We start from the raw sequence: 19,380 nt of genomic DNA, 5'->3' as shown, positions 1-19,380 counted from the left end.
TTCCAACATTACAGAAGCAAGAGAGCATTCAGGAATAAACACCAGTTAACAATAAGTATAATATAAGGAAATATAGGAAAAAAATAATAACTATAAATGAATTAAAAGCTAATAAAGGGAGAACATTGGACAGTAATATATAAACATGGTAACTCTGAACTAAAGGTGTAATCAAACTTGATGTAAGTCAGAGTCTCCTTTATCAGTTTAATTTGATCATTAAAAGATTTAAACATTATCTACATGACATATATATATTCATAATGTTCATAATGCTAACAGTCACAGCTGATGTTTCCAGTTTAAAATCTTATTTCTCTCAGTGTTTGACTTTACACTCCGAATTTAATTACTAAATTAATTAATTAATCATTAATTAAAGTCCTTTATCTGCTAAACATAACTTAGCATTTAGCACGAAGCTAACTTGTAAAGGAAGGTTAGCTAGCATAAACCTCCAATATGCTACCACATATCAAACAAATCATAATGTAATAAGTGAATTAACTGTAATATGTATTATTTTAACGACATGTTAAGATTTTAATGTCACTGGATATTAAAAATGTCTTAATTTAGAGTGAATATCTGAGAATAAAAGGGGTTTAATGGGCGATATTTACCTTTAGTGATTAGCTCATTAGCATGTTAGCCTGCTAGCTCACGTACATACGTCCCTGAGGTAAGAATCTGGAGGGGAGCTGGTTTCCCACAGCGCCCCCTGTGTCCAGGCTGTCAGGTGAACCAGCAGAACGTTTCTAAACAGACCAGTGTGTGTTTTAATTATGTGTAAATTAATTCTATGATAAAAAATAAAAACCTAGAAATACAACTTGAATCTAAAAGGCCTTTAGCTTGGGACCACCTGTATTATAGGACCATGGTTTTTATATATACAGTGTGTAGTTAATGTGTGTATATTATTAGATGGTTATCGACTAGCAGACAGGTAAATGGAAATTTGTCAAAATAGAACTAGTCGATACTCGAAATTTAAACATTCAATTGTCTTCATTGGTTTTTATAATCAATGTACAGAAGTTATGGCTTTAAAAATAAAATAGTACTTAATACAGGATGCAAAAAAACTGTGTATTTAATGTTTTAAACCTGTTCAGCACTTATGTCCACAGTGGCCCCTTTAAACCTGCTTTATGAATAAACTTTAAGTGACTTTTACTTGACTGGACATCTTTACTTTGGGGGTTCTAATTTTATCCTGGAGCACCTGAAGACAGCATGACTGACCATGTGTCGTTTTCATCAATCATAAAGAATGTGCATTTATCATGGATTCCATCTTATGTTCGGTTGTGAAATCAAGTCAACACATATTTGAGTCAGTACAGTTTGCACAATAAAACTCCTGCAGCCTCTGAACTTGAATGTGATTTAGTGATTGCTGCCATCTAGAGGTTCAAATGAAATACAGCACCAAACATACACAGGAGGCCATTGTGCATCGTCACGGATCCTGCACGTGCGGTTCACCTCCATCTGCCCAACATGGCCTCAATCAAGGAGAGAGCTGCGGCCCTGAACCTTGCAGAGAAACTCTGTGTGCGGCCTCCAGGTGAGTTCACGACTCAGAGAGCTGCAGCACATCAAGGCCAGGTGGTGCAAAAGGAAACACTCAATGCTGTGTGCACCAAAGAAAACAATAAGTTGTGTTTGCACAGAGATAAAGAGTCTCACTGCTTCTCTGCACTCACAGCCTGCATAAGTCTTCTTACTTTGAGAAAGTGTGTTCCCCTCCATGCTCCTCTGTGTCCCTCAGGTTGTGGAGTGTCTGGTAGAGCGGCCGGCCTCCAGTCCTCCTCCCTGTGGAGCGGCCTCCTCGCTCACCTCAGGTCCTCTGTGACCGTGAAGCGCCGACGGCTTCACCTCAAGTCCCACAGCGACTGTTTCCTCGGCTCAGAGGCTGTAGATGTGGTGACTGAGCATTTACAAAACATCCAGGGCTTTGATGGTGTGTGTGGGGCAAGACACTGGGTTCTACTCTGATTTAGATCTGATAATTGGTGATCTGATGGTTCAGTATGACACAAAACAATCCTCTTCTTTTTCTTTCTCTATATCTACAGGTGCAGACGTGTCTCGGGACAAAGTGGTGAGCGTGTGCCAGGCTCTGTTGGAGTGTAACGTGTTTGAGGCGGTGGGAACCAAAGTGTTTGGGAAAGACAAGAAGCAGGATTCCTTTCAAGACAGCAAGAGTTCCCTTTACAGGTACAACATCACATACTCCTGTTTTCTTGTCACTCCAGCAGCAGAGTGATGTTCTTTCATTAAATCACAGTTATTATAAAAACTTAAATACTTTCAAAATGTCACACACAGGTTTGTTAACGTGCTCATGCCTTCAGTTGATGAGCTGGAGGGAGTCTTGCCGGTGAATGGGATTCAGAAACTCTTCTGCAGCGCTGCAACAGACAGGTACAGAGTCTGAATCATGTCCTTTCATCTACATCTGAGCAGATGTGTCAAAACTAGAATAACTTGTATTGCTAAGTAGGTTTTCATCTACAGGGAATTAGTTTTGATGCATAGGAAAGATAAACACTTAACAATTTGTAAATCTCTGAAAGACATCAAACCTTTATCAAGTCGTATCACATCATGTAGTCTAACCTGCACTGAGTTTTCAGGAAGCGTCCCAACATGTCCCCTCTGAGTCGTCTGTGTTTTGCTCCTCAGGCAGGAGGAGCAGGTGCGTCCCACCGGGTCACATGTCCTCCCGTTAACTCCTGTCAACTTCAATAAGACGTGCACCAGAGCAAAGCAGCCGGATGCTCATGTCCCCGGCCGCCTGTCAGTGGAGGCCGTGCTGGACAACCAGAGTGTGAGTCCCAGCAAACTGCAGACGGACTCCGTGTTACCTCAGTCATGTAGGTCACGTGTGTTTTATTCACTGTGGGGACAACCAGGTCATGGTGTTTTTATTATTCTTATTTCTTGTCTGTCTCCCCTCCTCAGTGGTAGACGAGGTGTGGCATGAGCAGACCCTCCTCAGGCTGCTGAGCCTGGTGGAGCTCCCCCTCCTGGAAGGGGTACTCCAGAGCAGCCAGAGCCTGTCTCCCTCCGCTCCATCCCACCCGCTGTCCCACAGTAACCCAGACCTGATCTACAGCAGCAACCACCTGGACAGACAGATCCTCAAGGCCTTCAGGGAGACTCAGTGTGTTGGAGCTTTGAAGAACATGTTCTGTCTAAATTAAGAGCATATTTAAATTTTGCATGCATCTATTTCTAATTTAATTTTTTCTTCCTTGTTTCTTCCTCTTCATCAGGGAGGACAAGTGGCTGTGTGCAGCTCTGGACTGTCTGGACTTCCTGTCCGATCAACCTGTGGTGGAGCTGAGCCGGGAGCTGCCTCACTGGTTCCCTCAGGACCAGGAGAGCTGTGACCAAGCACCTGCTGGTTCCATCAACCAGGATGGAGGTAACGTCTTCCGTTGTGTGTCAGTGTGTGGGATCAGTCGACCCTGCTGAGGATGTAGATCTTCTGTATTAAATCCGATGTGTGTGTCCACATCAGGCTACAGCAGTGATGAGCCTCGTCTCTCCATCAGTGGTCTGGCCCAGTGCAAACTGCTGGTGTACAGGACTCTGGTGAAACACTACAGTCACACAGACCAACCTCCACTGCTGCCACAGCACATGACTGACTTCTACACCGCCGTCACGGACCTGCTGGGTAAGAGTCTCATACCCATGATTGATTGTTTACTGCAAACATTTTATAAACATAAAATATGTGTGTAGGAAAATAAATGATTACACAGTAACAGTAAATTTAATCTTCACAAAAGCTGCTGGAGCGATGAAACATTCAGTTATTGCACACAAAAAAGTATCTGTCAATACATCAATAATTAAATTCATCAAATAAGCAGGGTGCTTCTGTAGGTGTTTCCCCATTACCTCTACACAATAATAAAAATATGGTAATACCAGAGAACAGGAAAAGCATTGTCACTGTCTTAAGGCCTGTTTGTACCTCACATGAATGCACCTTGGCTGATCCAATCACTGCTCACGTTGCTCAGCATCAGTTTCCCTTAAATCAATTCTGTCTTATTTTTGTCCCAGTGAACGCTAAGTTAGACAAGGCCCTGGAGGCTCTGCAGCTGTGCTTGAAACTGCTGCCACCTAGCTGCAGAGACGAGCTGCGCAGGCTGCTCACGTTCATGACTCTGGCTGCTGATCCACAAGCGATTAAACTGGATAAGGAGGTGAGAGCCGGTGTCTAAATCTTAGTTTTGATAATGTACAATTAAAAGTGGTTGATGTGACGCAGCCTCTTGAGAAGCAGCAGCAGGAGAAGTGGACTCACCACCACAGCTCTTCTGCCTCTTTCCTGTATATTTGTACGTTGAAGTTTAAGATGTGCCGTTGACCCTCAGATGGAAAACAGATTAGCAGTGAAGAAGTCTTTCTCCAGAGCCATCGTCCGCAGCAAAGCTCTTTCAAAGGAGAACGAGGACCTGCTTCTGGTCTTCATGCTCAGCAACATAAAGGAAATCTTCAAGGTAAAACAGGAACAGCGTCACTGCACGGACATCTTTTATCAGGAAATCAGGGGATCCTGTGCCACCAAGACATTTTTCTTTCTACTTCAGATACCAGGAGCTCTGCACAAAGGAGTGAGTGAGAAGCTGAGCAGCCTTGTACAGGGGACGCAGCCCGATGTGACGGGTAAATGCACCAGTGTCCATCACCATAAGATAAGATATGATGATCCTTTATTAGTTTCCATGAAGAGGGGAGATGCTGAGTCTCAGCAGCAAAGAGAACTATCAAGAAAAAGACGTCAGTAAAAGTAATAAAGAAGCAAAACATGCAATATAAACATAAGGAAATATAAATAAAGCAGAAATTGCCTTTTTAAATACTAAATAAACACTTATAGATTAGATCCTCATTCCTCTTTAAACACTAGGATTGGGGCTGTTTGCACTTTCACCAGAAACTCAAATTATCATCAATATGATCTCTTTAATTATCTGGCACAGCTCCAATCAAACATTGAGTCAATATGGCTTTGTTTGTCTTCATTAAATATAATCTGTTTTCAGACATGAACTCCAGAGAAAGTTCGGACCCATGTTGTCAAATTCTCCAAAGTTTGCTTTTCACATATGAACAAGGTCAAGTCGCCAACCTGACCGAACCTGATTATCATTTCAGAATTTTGTCAGAATTCACACTCTAATAAAAATTACATAAAATGATATAAACCATCTTTAAGAAAAAATTATTTAATATGCTCTTTATTTTGGTGCATGTGACATCTGCTAACATGGAGGAGGAGGCATGGTTTGTGACTTGTTCTGCAGCCTGCCACCAGGGGGCAATCAAGACACTTTGGCTTCACTTTCATGTCGTCCATTTTTATGTTAAGTCAATAAATAGACAACCATGTGCAGAATAACGTGACCTCACTGTTAACCATGTATTTTCCCTCCGTGGTGATTCTGGCCTCCAGGCTCCACGTTGTGTCAGCAGGTCTCCAGCAGGACCTACACTGACGCCACGAAGGAGACCACCAAGCAGGAGCTGTGGGCTCTGCTGGACGGGATCAACACCAACACAAAGAGCTCAGCCAAGGAGAGGAAGCGTCTCCTCGGACAGTTTTACCGAGCCCATCCGGAGATCTTCAACCAGTTCTTCGGTGACTCTGCTCTGAGCATGCTCTAGATTTATGAGGCCGGTGATAAACTCTGTCTCTAATATTATAGACTGTCAATTCCTTCAGCGGCTGTAAAGGAGTTGGTGACTTTTACATGTTTTGTTAGTTGTTGTCTAGTTTGATAGAAGCTAACTGACCTAAAATAAATGTTTGCACTTGTATTTGCTTCCTTCTCAAACAAAAATAAATAAACAGTTGATATATTCTTGGCTCCTCCTGAAATGTCTCATGTCTCACGTCTGTCACAGGCTTCCTCTGGGGACAGATTTTACACTTTAGACCAATTAATGGGGGACAAAAGTCGAACATTAACTAGTTATGGTTTGAATTGGTCAAATTGTCCCGACCTTGTCTCCTCCCTTTGTCCACAATGGTCCACCCATCATCCTCCAAAGTATTGACTTGCTTTATAAACCAGTCTGTTTTTAACTGTTATTTATATATTAAATAAGAACTAAAACTATTAACTTCAATAAATCTATTTTTATAAAACTAAATATCAACTTAAAACAATAATAAAATAGACTAAAATAAAATCAGCGCCTTACTTTTATTTTGACTTAATTATTGAATTATTAAAGTTATACTGGTTGTGCTTCTTCATTGTACTGGTGAGTCTGTGTTTACTTGCACGTGACAATTAAAACGTAATGTGATCTACAACAAAATAAGTTTGTGCGCGCGCGCGCAGTTGGGGGCTCGACTGTGATGTCACGGTGACCACTCCCAAACCCGGAAGTGTCGGCCGGTCTGCCGCAGCAGTGGAGGAGCGCAACGCAGCAACGTTTGGAATCGAACAATGGCGTCTCTCTGGTGACTGTCTGTAAATAAACGTGCGTCAGCGGTGAAGTGGACGTGACGGAGCAGCGGGTCCGTTAGGTTTTGTTGTTGTGTCATCGTTGTTATTGTTGTTGTTGACAGTCGGGAACGCGCAGATTTAAGCTAACGGTACAGTTGAGCTGACGCAGCTCGATCCTCGGAGCGAACGGACACAAGGTGAGTAACGAACCCGCAGATCGGGCCGTGGCCTCGGCTACAGTCACATGACTGTGATGCTTTGTTGTGTTGACATCTGTGGAGCTCTTCATCCTCATCCTCATCGTCACCCCTCACACACCAGTGACATGTGATAGCATCCCTGTGTCGGTACTGTGACCTGAGGTCCACAGACAGATAAATAAATACTTTATTGATCCAGTAGCAAAAACGAGCAGAATAAGTTCACTGCAATGAGATGAAAGTCTCATCACCTGAAACTACTGCAAAGCTGTCACTGTAAATAATTAATATGCTAATGTGAATACTGACAATACAAATATTTGAAGTATAAGGTGATGGGAAGACACAAGTAACAGAGGCAGAGTATTGAGGCCAAATATAAATAGAGATTTAAAGTTAAATATTGATGCTAAACAGAGTTGTGCATTTGACAACCTGTAAAAATGATGGTCTAACAGATATGAGTTTGAACAGTGAAAGAGTAAAACTTAAAATCAAAGACTAGACATTAGCTGTTACATACCAGTACATTGCACTCCACAGTATTGACCAGTTGCTTCACTCCACAGACTCAAACATGCCAAAGGAGGCAGATCACCAGGAGGAAGGAGGAGGAGGAGACAACGAGGGGTCGACTGAGAAAAGGACTGAGGAGATGCCGGGGAATAGAGCGCGGGAAAATACAGCCTGCGGTCAAACGCCACCAGGTGAGAAACAGGCTTTAACTGAGAGTACAGAAGGTAAATAAACACACAGACACCCCCCCCCCCCACACACACACTGTGTGCACATGAGGACAAACTGAGGATTGAGAGAAATATCAGTAGGTGCTTTTCATCAAGACACACCACAGCTCCTCTAAGTCTCATTGTACTTTGACATGTCCTGCATTGACCTGAAGGCTTTTCAGAGCGTAATATAGACAGTGGTGGTAATGTTGACAACAGAGGATGAAACCTTACACCTCTGTGATGTACAGCTGCTTATCAGTCAATTGTATTTTACAGTTACAGTGATAGCATTGTGTTTTCTAGCTGTGGCCATGGTTTTCAGTGCAGTCAGATGGTTGCACACAACACATTTGATGGAATTGAGACAGAGGGCTTCGGATGTCAGGATAACAAACACATGCAGTTAGAGGCACACCCTCAGTGTTTTGAATGAGGTCCAGATATCAGCTTTCCTAGCCTCAGTTGGGATCATGTTCAAAGACCTGTGCACTGTTGGCACATTCATCTTTAGATTAGAACAAATGAATAAAGAAACTTATCCCACAAAGACAGAAACCTTTACTTTATTACTCAAAGTTCTCACAGAATGTTTGACACGAGATGTATAATGCAGGAGCAACCCTTAAATTTTAGAAATGCGTGTTTTCGTCATGTTTGGCAAATGAAGAAGTTACAGATGTGTGTTGGAAACTGTGATTTCTTGTTCATGCTCATTTGGAATACAGACTTTGCGTCAAGGCAAGTGTGTTAGTGGATCCCCTGACCTGCACAACATTACCACTAAATCTACTTGAACATTTTCTTAACCATAGAATGTAAATAGAGATGGTAGAAAGGAAGGCTCCAAAAACTGCAGCCAAAGTGTATTCATTGCCCCCTGGTGGCTCACTGCAGTACAGGTCATAAACCTTGCCTCCTCTATCTAAACATGGACCAAACTAAAAAAGACAAAGTACACGTTGAATATATTTTCCTGAAAGATGTTTTTTTGGTAATTTTCAGCATTTTTTAGTCACAGTTTTCATTAGTTATGGGATGATGTAAAGAAAAGGGGTCAAAGGTCACGATTGACAGCTGAGACTGCCTCACGATTGGTCTTGAACGTGTATCGACAGGTCCTGGATACCACGGCTCTGAATGACTTCTCCTGTGCTAGACGTCTCAATACAAATTGATTTTAATAAGATGCTTTTTCCTCCCTTACAGCGAGCGCTGTGAAGTTCGTGTCTGTGGAGCAGCTGATGCACACGGCCAAGGGAGTCTCCAACATGACTCTGGCTCATGAAATAATGGTCAACCAGGCGTTTCAAGTCAAACCTGCAGCGCCACCTGAAGGAAGGTGAGGATAAGACTTTTATATTGTAACTGTCGCATGAGCCCTTGTCCTCGCATGAGGTTATTTACTTCTGGAATAGTAACGGGGCATCCTTTGCCCTCTGCACAGTTTGGAGCAGAGATTAAAGGAGGTTATGCACAAAGCATTCTGGGATACCTTGGAAGAACAGCTGAAGGAGGATCCACCGTCGTACAAACACGCCATCAAACTGCTGGCTGAAATCAAAGAGGTGAGGCACGGGATTCATTTGATCCAGGAAGTAAACCGGTCCCAAATCCTCAGGGCTAAATTCACACTTCAAATTTGATCCTGTAGAAATGTGTCACCTGAGCAGGCTTTTCTTCATGTGGATATTATTCATCCCTCCCTACATTGAGTCATCATCCTTTTTTTGTCTCAACAGATTCTTCTGTCTTTGTTTCTGCCGAACCACGGCCGCCTGCGCGCCCGCATCGAGGAGGTCCTGGACCTGCCCCTGATCCAGCAGCAGGCGGAGAATGGAGCTCTCGACATACGTAAACTGTCCCAGTTTGTCACCGGGATGATGGGCTCGCTGTGCGCCCCCTGCAGGGACGAGGACATCAACAAGCTGAAGGAGATCACAGATATTGTGCCGCTGTTCAAGTAAGACCAGAGACAGGAGAGGCAGTGATATCAGCTCTGTGTGTTCCAGGCTGCAGTTTCATTCCAGTCCGTGCAGAAGTTAGTTCTGGGGTGACATCAAGTTTAGATGATGATAAAAGACGAGGCCAGCGGGTCCCAAATATTAATCCAGACTGAATGAGACTAAATTCACCGTAATAATCATCAGTTGTTATGATTATCGTGTTTATTTTTTCACAGTGTAAGTTTATTTCTCTGTTCTCCCTCTTTTCTAAGGGCGATATTCTCAGTTCTCGACATGATGAAGTACGACATGGCAAACTTCGCCCTGAGCAGCATCAGGCCTCATCTGATGCAGCAGTCGGTTGAGTATGAGAGGGGCAAGTTCCAGGAGTTTCTGGAAAAACAACCAAGTAAGGAGGCTTTTACATTATTTATCATTTATTGTATTATTTATGCTGCCAGCATTTCATAATGGACTGGATGTAAAATTTTGAATTAACCTACTTTAACAGTGAATATCCGCATTAGTACAACTTCCTCTAGCTTCAGTTTTTTACTATTAACATTTTTCAAAGGACAAAAACTCCAGAAAGACAGAGTTAGCTTCATGCTAGTAAACAGATTCCGACACTTACTTGATATAGAAACAGTCAGTTGTTAACATGCTGGTTGTTCTCCAGATGCCTTAGACTACACTGAGAAGTGGCTGGAGGACACAGTGAAACACCTGAGAGAGGCCGAGCAGGACGGTTCTAGGGCTGCCTCCTCCAACCCCCCCTCCCTCCTCCCCGTTAATGTCCACAATCAGGCCTATCTACGCCTGCTGAGGTGGGACCACGCCTCAGACGCCTTCCCAGAGGTACACAGCCTCGATCCCGGAGCTTATTGCTGCATCTCGGTTAATTGTTCATCTCCTTTAAGGAGTTCTTGTTCTTTTTTATTTGCACTAAATATACCTGTCTCCTTCACTGTGTACCCTGTACAAAGCTCCGCTCCATATACTGGAACCCTTACTCCACATCATATGTGATATGTGTTAATATAAACCATATTGATACTATATATCATTTTATACAATAATATTGTCTTTTGCACACTCTGTCTACATATTCTTACACTCATAGTATATTATATTATCTATTGTATAGACAAATACTTATATTTATACCTCTACTATATATCATATATTATATCATACTCTTTGTATATTCTTTGTATATATAAGTCTATATACACATATTTATACATGTGTACATATTATTATTATTATATTTACTATTATTATTATATATACTGTTGCTGCCATTACTACTATATACTGCTATTATATTGGTATAATTACTATCATATAATATATATTATGTTATATTATATTATATACTATATATACTGTAATATTTTTATATACTGTCTAACAATAAAATTACCATCATATCATCAGTACTACTACCATCATCTTGCCACTGCACCTTATCTACCTATTTATCTTGTGTTTCTGTTTTATTCTTTCTACCTCAATATTTTGTTATTTTTATTTTATTCTATTGTATTTTATTTTATTGTATTCAAATATACCGGCTGCTACGACGACTTAATTTCCCTTCGGGGATGAATAAAGTAATCTATCTATCTATCTATCTAAACTGTGTTCCTCCTCCCCTCTCCTCCTCCTTCTCCTCCTGACAGACGGTGTTGATGGATCAGGCTCGATTCCAGGAGATGCAGCAGAAGGCTGATCAGTTAGTCCTGCTCTCCTCTGTGCTCCTCATCGTCTACACCACAACGGGGGAGGCCATCTCAGGCCTGCCGGGGCTGATGGAGATTCTTAAAACCGCCGTGAACGTCATGATTGCAGACATGCACAAACCGTGAGTGCACATACTTTAGTACTAAACCCTTTAACGCTGCTGGTATATGTAATGCAGTGTATTCCAGTGTTTCCCCACTTGCATAACATCTTCCTGTCTGTCCCAAGGTCTTTCAGCGCTGAGGAGGCCTTAGCCACCATCGGAGAGAAGATGTGTGTTGAGCTGAGTCAGTGTCTGAGCCAACATGGCTACTCTCCTTTCTCCGCCGACAGAAAGAGCATTCTGAAGGGACAGATCTCTGCCATCATCCAACCAGACAACACAGTCCGCAAGCTGATGGGTAAGAACACTGACACCTTTGGAGAACAGATCAACTCAGCCACAGAAACACCTGGTGTCCACACTACTCAGGAGGTTTAGTGCCGATAAAACTGAGAAGTTTGGTAACGCTGCTCGATCCGTTTTAGTTAGAAAAACTCCGGGGCTGTTTTTTAGTTGAGATGATGGAAAACAATTGATGTACACACTCACCACTTGCTGATTGGGTCGTTTTGGTCACGATGTACCCTTCGCTGATTTGTCAGGCTCCTATCACATGACTCCCTTCCAGAAGAAAACAACCAGTGTAGAACTCAATATGGAGAATCAATTACAAGTGTTTCTGACCCTGTTGTCTTTGCTGACTACTGTTGTGCAGATACATTATGGGTTTTTTGTACTGACAGAGAATTCCTCTTTCTCTCCTCTTCCTCTCCTCACTTCCTCTGCCTCTGAATCTCATCTTCTCCTCTGTTCTTCCTCTTTCTCTCCTCTCCCTCTTTCTCTCTCCTCTCCTCTTCCTCTCATTTCCCTCTTCCTCTCCTCCCCTCTCAGAGTCACGGGTCCAGACCTATCTCCTGGCTTCCCTGGAGTCCACTCAGCAGAAGACCCCCGTTCATCTCCCAGGAGGTCTGGCTCCAGTCAGCAAGGAGATGAAGGAGCTGGCTGTCCAGTTCAGTTGCCTGGTCAACTTCAACAAGCTGGTCTTCTCCCCGTTCTACCAGAAGATCCTCGCAAATATACTGACACCCAGCACGGAGACGTAAACACAGACGAGTGGTGAACCCTGGTTTAGTTTAGCAGTTTCTCCCTCACAAGTACACCTTTCATTCTAAGAGAAAAGAGTTGACACCTCAAACTGTCATAATGTTAAATCCCTGACCACCATCTCTGCTGCATTAACTCACAGTGTTGTGTATTTTACAAATCTCATGTACCTACTTGCTTTGTCAAATGGTTACCATCCTTAGGTACGGTATGAAATATCTAAGATATATAATCATTAATAATAATAACACTATTCAAATATAAAGGCTACAAGTCAAGACCTTTTACATATCAAGTGTTTCAGTAGGAAACCAGTCTTCACAGGTCAATCATTTCCAGAGTTAAGTGTTTGTCTTCTTGCTTTTAGACCTGGGAGCTTTCTATCTACGTTCAAACCCAGGAAACCGCCTCTATCTGCCAATATGTAGTTACTGAGCTTTCTCAGCCTGTTGTGTTCAGACAGAAACACGTGTTTATGGATAGAAACGAATTTGAGGGGAGAATGCGAGCACCTGTACGACAACGTCATCTACATTCATCGAACCAGCCGCAGTTTAAAACCCTGTTGACCTTTTGAACTGCATGTTGAAAGCCTTTCTGAGGGTCTGGACATTTGCGCTGGCTCATAGGGAATTAAAAGATTTGCTGTGCAGCAGGGGCCAATACCACGCAGTGTCTAAATGTTATCATGACGTTCATACAAAGCCAGGCTATAAATGAATAGAGTGAAATGTACGATGCTGTCACCTTTTTAAAATTCCTCAAACACAAATAGGAGTGTGGAGGGTGTGTGCACTTTTGATATCCACTGGATGTAAATGAATAAGATGCTTTGAGGAGGGAAACCAGACTTTTGTTATGATCGAGCTTGAAGTGTTACTGATCTTTTTTTAGTTTACTTCACTCACACTCACACCTCTGATAGTGTTTAAGATATTTAGGATATTAATATTTGACTTACACGTTGCTTTGCCTGTAGGTCTGACAAGTTTCTAATGCTGAATTTTAGCTGGTTTTTGTTATTTCTTTTCTTTTTACAGGTAATAACACATTACCTGTTTATGTGGTTGCTTATCTGCAAAAATTAAAACACTTGAGGTAAAACAGACACAGTTTAAAAAAAAGTTTGTTCAGTTTAGAGACAGCATTTTAAAGGTAGAGTCCTGTCCTGAATAACAATGATGTATATGTGTCAACAGCAAATATGATTTTATTTCAAAGCTCAAGCTACTCAGTGTTATAGCCTGTAGCTCGTGATAACACCTGTCTGTCCCCCTGACTCGCTTTGTGTCAGTGTTTGAGTTTTGTTTGTTTATTAAGTCACAGTGGAATCTTCATGACCTTTCGTGAATGCCAATTAAAAAGTGAAACTGACCCAGTTCAACCCTGTGTGTGTGTGTGTTTGTGTGTTTGTCTTTTCATATTGGTAGACATGTTGACATGTCACAGTAGGAAAGTCAGACGTGTAGCTCCAACTTTTCTCTGTGCCAGTTTGTGATATTTAAACAAAATTCATCTTTAAATAAACACAATATCATAGAGAGATCTGTATCATGCAGCACAATATAAACACAATATCCTAAAACTCGCCCTCTAAAAATACACAAACGGAACAGACGCCCCAGCTGCTGTTGAAGTTCATCAATGCAAATACTCATGTGTTTGCATTGATGAAATTCCTGAGGCCGACTGACACAGTGCGATGAACCTGCAGTTGTTTTGGGACCTGAGGCCCCGACAACCGTGTGAGTATAATCCTGAGCGTGTTTACACTCCCCTGCTGATTTATTGGTTAGATATAACAACTTTTACTTTAAAGATTAGGTTAGACTAAGAATTATGTTTATTTTCTTCCTATAAGTTCTATATAGTTGAGTCTGTTTTGTTTTTATTTATAGTTGTTTAAAATAAGGTGTTTTGTTAAATTTTTAAATGTAAAGACTCAATTTAACGTCTTCGTCATCAGGGTTTGATAATTAGATTTAAGGAATATCCTTTATCTAGAGCATATATTCATTTTGCATTTTGTGGCTGCTGATAAATTAATGTGTTTTATTTTAACTTGAGCACTGTTAAATCTCATTGAATCATGTAACAATGACTAAACACTTTTTATTCTATTCTTTAATAAAGAGGAAGAGTTAAAAACAGAAAGCAGGATAAAGTGTGAAAAACTTATTTTTATAAACTTTACACTAATATAAAAGTAGTGTAATGTTTTTTACAGTTTGACGTGTGTGGGATGACTTTTATTAGTGTGTTTGTTGATGTTTACTCTTCTTCCTTCTTTGAGAAACACTTTGGAACAGCTGTTTTCAAGATGATATATATATACATAAAGTTATTACGTCTCTCTCTCTCTCCCTCCCTCTCTCTCTCTGTGTGTGTGTGTGTCTCTCTCTCTCTCTCCTCCCCTGCTCTCTCTCTCTCGCTCTCTCACATTCCACACATGCGGAGAAGCAACAAGCTAACACCCCGGAGCACCAGCTGCAGTTAGCATTAGCATCCAGTATCTGAGAGAGAGAGAGAGAGTGTGTGACGGAGGACGCTGCGATGGTGAAGTTTAGAAACACGGAGCCTCGTCTCGACTAGACGCCGGGGCAACGTCTGCTGAATCCCGGGGCGGTCGTGGAGACCATGAGCCGTGGCTGGAGCCGCTAATCCCCCCCCCGTGGTTCGACTTCTTTTTCGGGGCTTCAGATGTGCGGAAAGTCTCTCGGTGTCTCCTGGTCGTTGAACAACAAGATGGCAGCAGCAGCAGCATCGGTGCAGGATTTGTCGGTGGTGCGGCGCCTCGTTGCTGGTCTGTTCCTCGACTCTCCGGGTGACATTCACTGGTTTTACTGAAGGTGAGTCCCCGGGTCGGACGGCCACACACTGTCAACACGTCCCCTGTTCAACTGGTGGCTCTCTGTTCCACCAGTAACGACGCTGGGAGGACTTCGCTCGGAGCTAGCTTAGTTTGAGCTAACTGTTGAGCTAGCCAACTTCTGCTAAAGCTAACCACGAAATAGTTCCATTCGAGGGTCTGTTGCTGTTTTAATTTGATTTGACCAACTTTTTTTAGCTTTTAGCATTTTTCTCGGGCGATAGAATGCTACGTAGGAAAATCTACGGACGTGTATTTAATTTAAAGGCTTTGAAGAAAACGACCAACTCACCACAATAAGTATACTTGTATTGTTTATGTTTATTATGACCATTAAAACACATGTTTAGTGAAGCACAGTCATTACTCTGCTGCCTGTCACTTACATGAGTTTCAACAGGTGTCTAGGCAGCAGTTGCCCTTCCCCCAAACACACACACACACACACACACACAGACACACACACGCCACCACTCCCATATGTTAACTGTCTCCTAGATTGATTAGTAACAAGTTGTGTGTACAGCTGGCATTCTGGTGCAACATTGAAACACACCACAGAGACACACACACAAACACACACTATAGATGTGAGGACACACATTATCGCATAATGCATAACCAGTTCCTCTTACCGTAACCATCTCAACTTAAATGCCTAACCTATTTCTAAAGCGAAAACCAAGTCCTAAATTAACTCATTATCTACTCACCATTCCTGGTGGGGGTGGGGGGTTAAGTGTTTGAGTCCACAAAACACTTGTGGAGTCTCTGAACTTAACAGTTCAGAGCCAAATCCAATACACAATTGAAGGAAGGGTGACCACTTATCCAAACTTAAATCAACAACATAAAACTGCTGTGGTGGCATCAAACTCAAAATGGCATAATTAACTCCAAAGTTTTAAGCCTAAATGTCTGCTGTTCCCAGACCAGTCTGTAATCTAACTGTACACTGTTTAACCCTGAAAGTGTTTTGTGGACTCAAACACTTCAACACAGTGGTATGTAGATAATGAGTGAGTTTTCATTTTGGGTTGAACTACACCTTTAAACCCCCAAACAGCCCTTTGAATTTGTCAGCACCTCACAATGAATGCATTGGTCTAAAATTGGCCTCTCGTAACCATAGAAAGACGAACACACATACACACACACGTACACACACACACTCGCACACACCTTGTCATGACTCTCCATTTCAGGCTTGGATCTCATTGCCCTGTGAGATATCAGGAGACTGGGTTTGGCAGTGTGAGGCGACAGAGCAGGAGGCATCACAGCTGTGTCTGTGCGAGCACGCCTTTAAAGAGCGGTGGGTATGGCACCTTGGCAGGCAGACACACCGAGGAACCAGATCACACCGGGCATATGGTGCTGATGGATCTGGTAATTTGCACTTACATTTGTGAGTTGCATCACCAAGTTGTTTATTATATAAACAACAATATATATCGAGCGAGGAAAGTAGTTCCTGCCAACACAAAACTTTACTCATGGCTTTATTTTAATTCCAGCCTCCAAATTGCTGTTTATTTGTTTACCACTTCATGCAGTAGTCGTCAGATAAGTTTTGAACCTTGTTCCCACTGAGTTAAAATCAATATTCTATCAAAGCAAGAATTTCCCCCCTGTTCAAACGAACCGTTTGGGTCATAAAAGAGATTGTTATCTGTTGTCAATCCCCAGTCCTGCTTGTCATGAACAGTGCAGCGTGTTATACGGTAATGTTGAAACCGAGGCACTCCCCTCGGCCTGTCTGAGCCTGTATGTGACAGCTCGACTGGTGAGGAAGACACTTGTTCTCTGTTCAACAGAAGTTAGTGGTGGAGACTTCCGTGGGTGTGTGTTTGTGATGAAGCCTTAAATCCGGATTAATCTGACTCGGAACGTAAACCCAGGGAGGAATATTCAGGAAGTTGGGCTGAGAGATCTTGCCTCTGCCTGTTTTCTGCCTGTTGTCACAGGGTCATGACTCGCTGCAAGGAAAGGAATGTTCCACTATCAAATACACCTAAAACCATTTGTGATTTTAAAAAGGTATTAAATCTGTGAGCAGTGGAAGAGCACGTCGAGTTATAACCTTTAGCTGAGGTGTGTGCCACATTTAAACATGTACATTAAATAAAGCACGAATTAGAATCCGTCACGTTTAAAAATAGATGTAAACACATGGTTGAGTTTACAGATTACAGCAATAAATTCAACTTTCTCCTGTAGAAAGTGAATTTCGTGACTATCTCACAAAAAGTAGGAGCAGAGTCAATCTTGCCTCAGACGATTTAATCGGCGTGTTCACAGGATGATAACAGTTGAACTTTGCACAGGCTGTAACGGGTTATTTCATGCCCAGTCATCACGCAGTAGCCAGCAGAGTTTACAGCTTCCTCGTTTGGATCATTCTGTTCAAAGCACATCAGAAATGAGGATATATTGCTTGGTGTCAACGACATGAAGTGACATTAACGATATGAAAGTGTTTGGTTCATAAAACGACATGTCGGATTGCTTCTCAGAGAGGAAGCGTCTATTGACAGTTAATTCTGTGTAAAAGGTGCATCTATATATAAAGTCGGAGTTACAGGACACCCCTCATGCCTCGTGGTGTATCATTTCCCCCTGAGGTCCTGCTTGCTGTGCTGTTCTACTTTGTGTGAGACTGACCCTCCAGTGTAGCGTGCAGGGACAGGCCCGCAGTGCGACGGGCTTCCCCCTTCTCCCATTGCAGATAACCAGTTCCTCTTTCAAGTCAGGGTGACATGATGGCTCAGATATATATTCACTTTGGCTGCGGTTCTTTTATCGAGACTGTAACGTTGCACAAACACCCGGTTTCTCCGTGTGTTGAAGTTTATTACCAGTGTACAGTAAAGTCTCATTTTAACGTTTTCACGTAAGTGCCAGCCTGCTTAGCATGTTAATTATGTAATAATAATAATGTTAATAATAACTTTATTTGAATAGCACCTTTCTAAACAAGGTTTCAAAGTGCTTCACACAGAAGTCCATGGAAAAACAAGCATACTTGAGTGTAAACACCTCATAAAAGGTGTCAGCTTTGCGGTGTGCTTTACTTAATTGTTTGTGTTGTTTTTTTAATCTCTTGTTTTTAGGCATGGCCTCACAAGTCTTGGTTTACCCACCACACCTGCACACCGCTCATACAAGTGCCTTAGGAACCAGAAGAAGTGCTACCAGCAGAGACACAGGCGAAGGCCACCATCGTTATAACACCAGCAGAACCTTTCAGCACCGACCCCCACCCAAGACCTACGTGATAGGGGTCAACTACGGAATTGCCTATCCCAACAACGTTCTCCCGTCCGCAGCCGGGGCTGATTCAGGAAGACGACACAGGGGAGTACAGCTCGAAGCACGAGAGGAGTGGACAGGATTACAAAGAGAGGAGAGTTTTGAGAGACAAGGAGCAGGTCCAGCTGGGATCCACAGCAGAGGCCCACAGGAATTGAGGCCTTGGGGGGACAGTGGTGGAACTCCCTCAGCAGGAGTAGGTCTGGATTGTGGGCTACTGAGGAGGGGGTGTATCAGAGCAGAGGAGGAAGGGGGCGGAAACAGGAGAGTACGAACCAGAGGGGGGTATGTTAGTCTTGTAGACACTGCCCATGGATGTGAACAATACAAGGCAGGTGTAAGTGGAGAACAACCGCAGGAGAACAGCTGCACGGGAACGATGCAGATAGTGGAGGAGGTATCTGCTCTACCTTCCCTTCCTCCCACTGTGCCAATGTTGCAAACCAGCACTGGGAATAATGGCGACAGTGTCAGAGTAGGGGGAAAAGGCACAATGCCTCCCCAACAGAGCAAGGTGGATGGAGTGACAGACATGGGAATCGGGCTGAACAAGGCCGAAGTGAAGCCTAACGCTGGGACTGAGGCGGTGGCAGGAGCGACAGTGACCAGAACTGGATCCGGAGACGGGGACTATCAATTAGTCCAGCATGAGGTCCTGTGCTCCTTGAAGAACAGCTATGAGGTGTTGGAGTTTCTCGGACGTGGCACCTTCGGTCAGGTGGTGAAGGGCTGGAAGAGGGGAACGAATGAAGTGGTGGCTATAAAAATACTGAAGAACCATCCCTCCTATGCACGTCAGGGACAGATTGAGGTAAGAGTCTGTGAGGTTTTGTGCTGATGTACCATTGTTATAGTTGAAAATGTAAAGTGTGGCAATGGTGCCCTAGATTCTTTGTTGGTTTTTTTACACTTGATGCTCTGAACCTTCCCCTGTTCATTTCCAT

At 42.8% G+C, this 19,380-nt stretch overlaps 3 protein-coding genes across 5 annotated transcripts in view; all 3 read left to right on the top strand.

The window, feature by feature from the left end:
- Nucleotides 1-1,439: 1,439 nt before the first annotated feature.
- On the top strand, nucleotides 1,440-5,911 carry LOC133955352 (DEP domain-containing protein 7-like). Its single transcript, XM_062390149.1, has 12 exons — nucleotides 1,440-1,573; nucleotides 1,778-1,969; nucleotides 2,085-2,226; nucleotides 2,338-2,433; nucleotides 2,695-2,885; nucleotides 2,974-3,175; nucleotides 3,288-3,439; nucleotides 3,536-3,694; nucleotides 4,090-4,232; nucleotides 4,404-4,529; nucleotides 4,620-4,695; nucleotides 5,486-5,911. Exons 1-12 carry the CDS (start codon nucleotides 1,507-1,509, stop codon nucleotides 5,695-5,697), a joined length of 1,758 nt encoding a protein of 585 aa, XP_062246133.1. The 5' UTR covers nucleotides 1,440-1,506; the 3' UTR covers nucleotides 5,698-5,911.
- A 510-nt stretch (nucleotides 5,912-6,421) lies between these two features.
- tcp11l1 (t-complex 11, testis-specific-like 1) lies at nucleotides 6,422-13,639 on the top strand. 2 transcript variants are annotated; one of them, XM_062390150.1, is made up of 11 exons: nucleotides 6,422-6,502; nucleotides 6,611-6,685; nucleotides 7,258-7,395; nucleotides 8,626-8,758; nucleotides 8,864-8,984; nucleotides 9,159-9,379; nucleotides 9,635-9,771; nucleotides 10,042-10,220; nucleotides 11,048-11,229; nucleotides 11,337-11,509; nucleotides 12,043-13,639. In XM_062390150.1, the coding sequence occupies exons 3-11, from the start codon at nucleotides 7,266-7,268 to the stop codon at nucleotides 12,252-12,254; spliced, it is 1,488 nt and encodes a 495-aa protein (XP_062246134.1). In that variant the 5' UTR covers nucleotides 6,422-6,502; nucleotides 6,611-6,685; nucleotides 7,258-7,265; the 3' UTR covers nucleotides 12,255-13,639. The 2 variants fall into 2 exon arrangements, with proteins under 2 accessions (XP_062246134.1, XP_062246135.1); XM_062390151.1 differs by having other exon boundaries at nucleotides 6,441-6,522.
- A 1,087-nt stretch (nucleotides 13,640-14,726) lies between these two features.
- Nucleotides 14,727-19,380, top strand: part of LOC133955670 (homeodomain-interacting protein kinase 3-like) — a 28,337-nt gene continuing 23,683 nt past the window's right edge. The window contains exons 1-2 of one of the 2 annotated variants that reach the window (XM_062390629.1): nucleotides 14,727-15,104; nucleotides 18,238-19,247. In XM_062390629.1, coding sequence (XP_062246613.1) covers nucleotides 18,240-19,247 — 1,008 coding nt within the window. In that variant the 5' untranslated portion in view covers nucleotides 14,727-15,104; nucleotides 18,238-18,239. The remainder of the gene's footprint in view (nucleotides 15,105-18,237; nucleotides 19,248-19,380) is intronic. The other variant, XM_062390628.1, reaches the window with a different exon arrangement.

The sequence above is a fragment of the Platichthys flesus genome, chromosome 6 (assembly GCF_949316205.1).
Source record: "Platichthys flesus chromosome 6, fPlaFle2.1, whole genome shotgun sequence".
Taxonomy (NCBI): Eukaryota; Metazoa; Chordata; class Actinopteri; order Pleuronectiformes; family Pleuronectidae; genus Platichthys; species Platichthys flesus.
The sequence above is the reverse complement of the archived record's forward strand: the minus strand, read 5'-3'. Positions and strand labels throughout refer to the sequence as shown.

Bases quoted from the DNA above. Each gene is read 5' to 3' on its own strand.
- LOC133955352 (XM_062390149.1), top strand. From the start codon at position 1,507: ATGGCCTCAATCAAGGAGAGAGCTGCGGCCCTGAACCTTGCAGAGAAA. The intron at 2,886-2,973 runs GTAGGTCACGTG...TCCCCTCCTCAG, and splicing joins CTCCGTGTTACCTCAGTCAT to TGGTAGACGAGGTGTGGCAT. The intron at 3,440-3,535 runs GTAACGTCTTCC...TGTCCACATCAG, and splicing joins TTCCATCAACCAGGATGGAG to GCTACAGCAGTGATGAGCCT.
- tcp11l1 (XM_062390150.1), top strand. From the start codon at position 7,266: ATGCCAAAGGAGGCAGATCACCAGGAGGAAGGAGGAGGAGGAGACAAC. The intron at 7,396-8,625 runs GTGAGAAACAGG...CCTCCCTTACAG, and splicing joins CTGCGGTCAAACGCCACCAG to CGAGCGCTGTGAAGTTCGTG. The intron at 8,985-9,158 runs GTGAGGCACGGG...TTGTCTCAACAG, and splicing joins TGCTGGCTGAAATCAAAGAG to ATTCTTCTGTCTTTGTTTCT.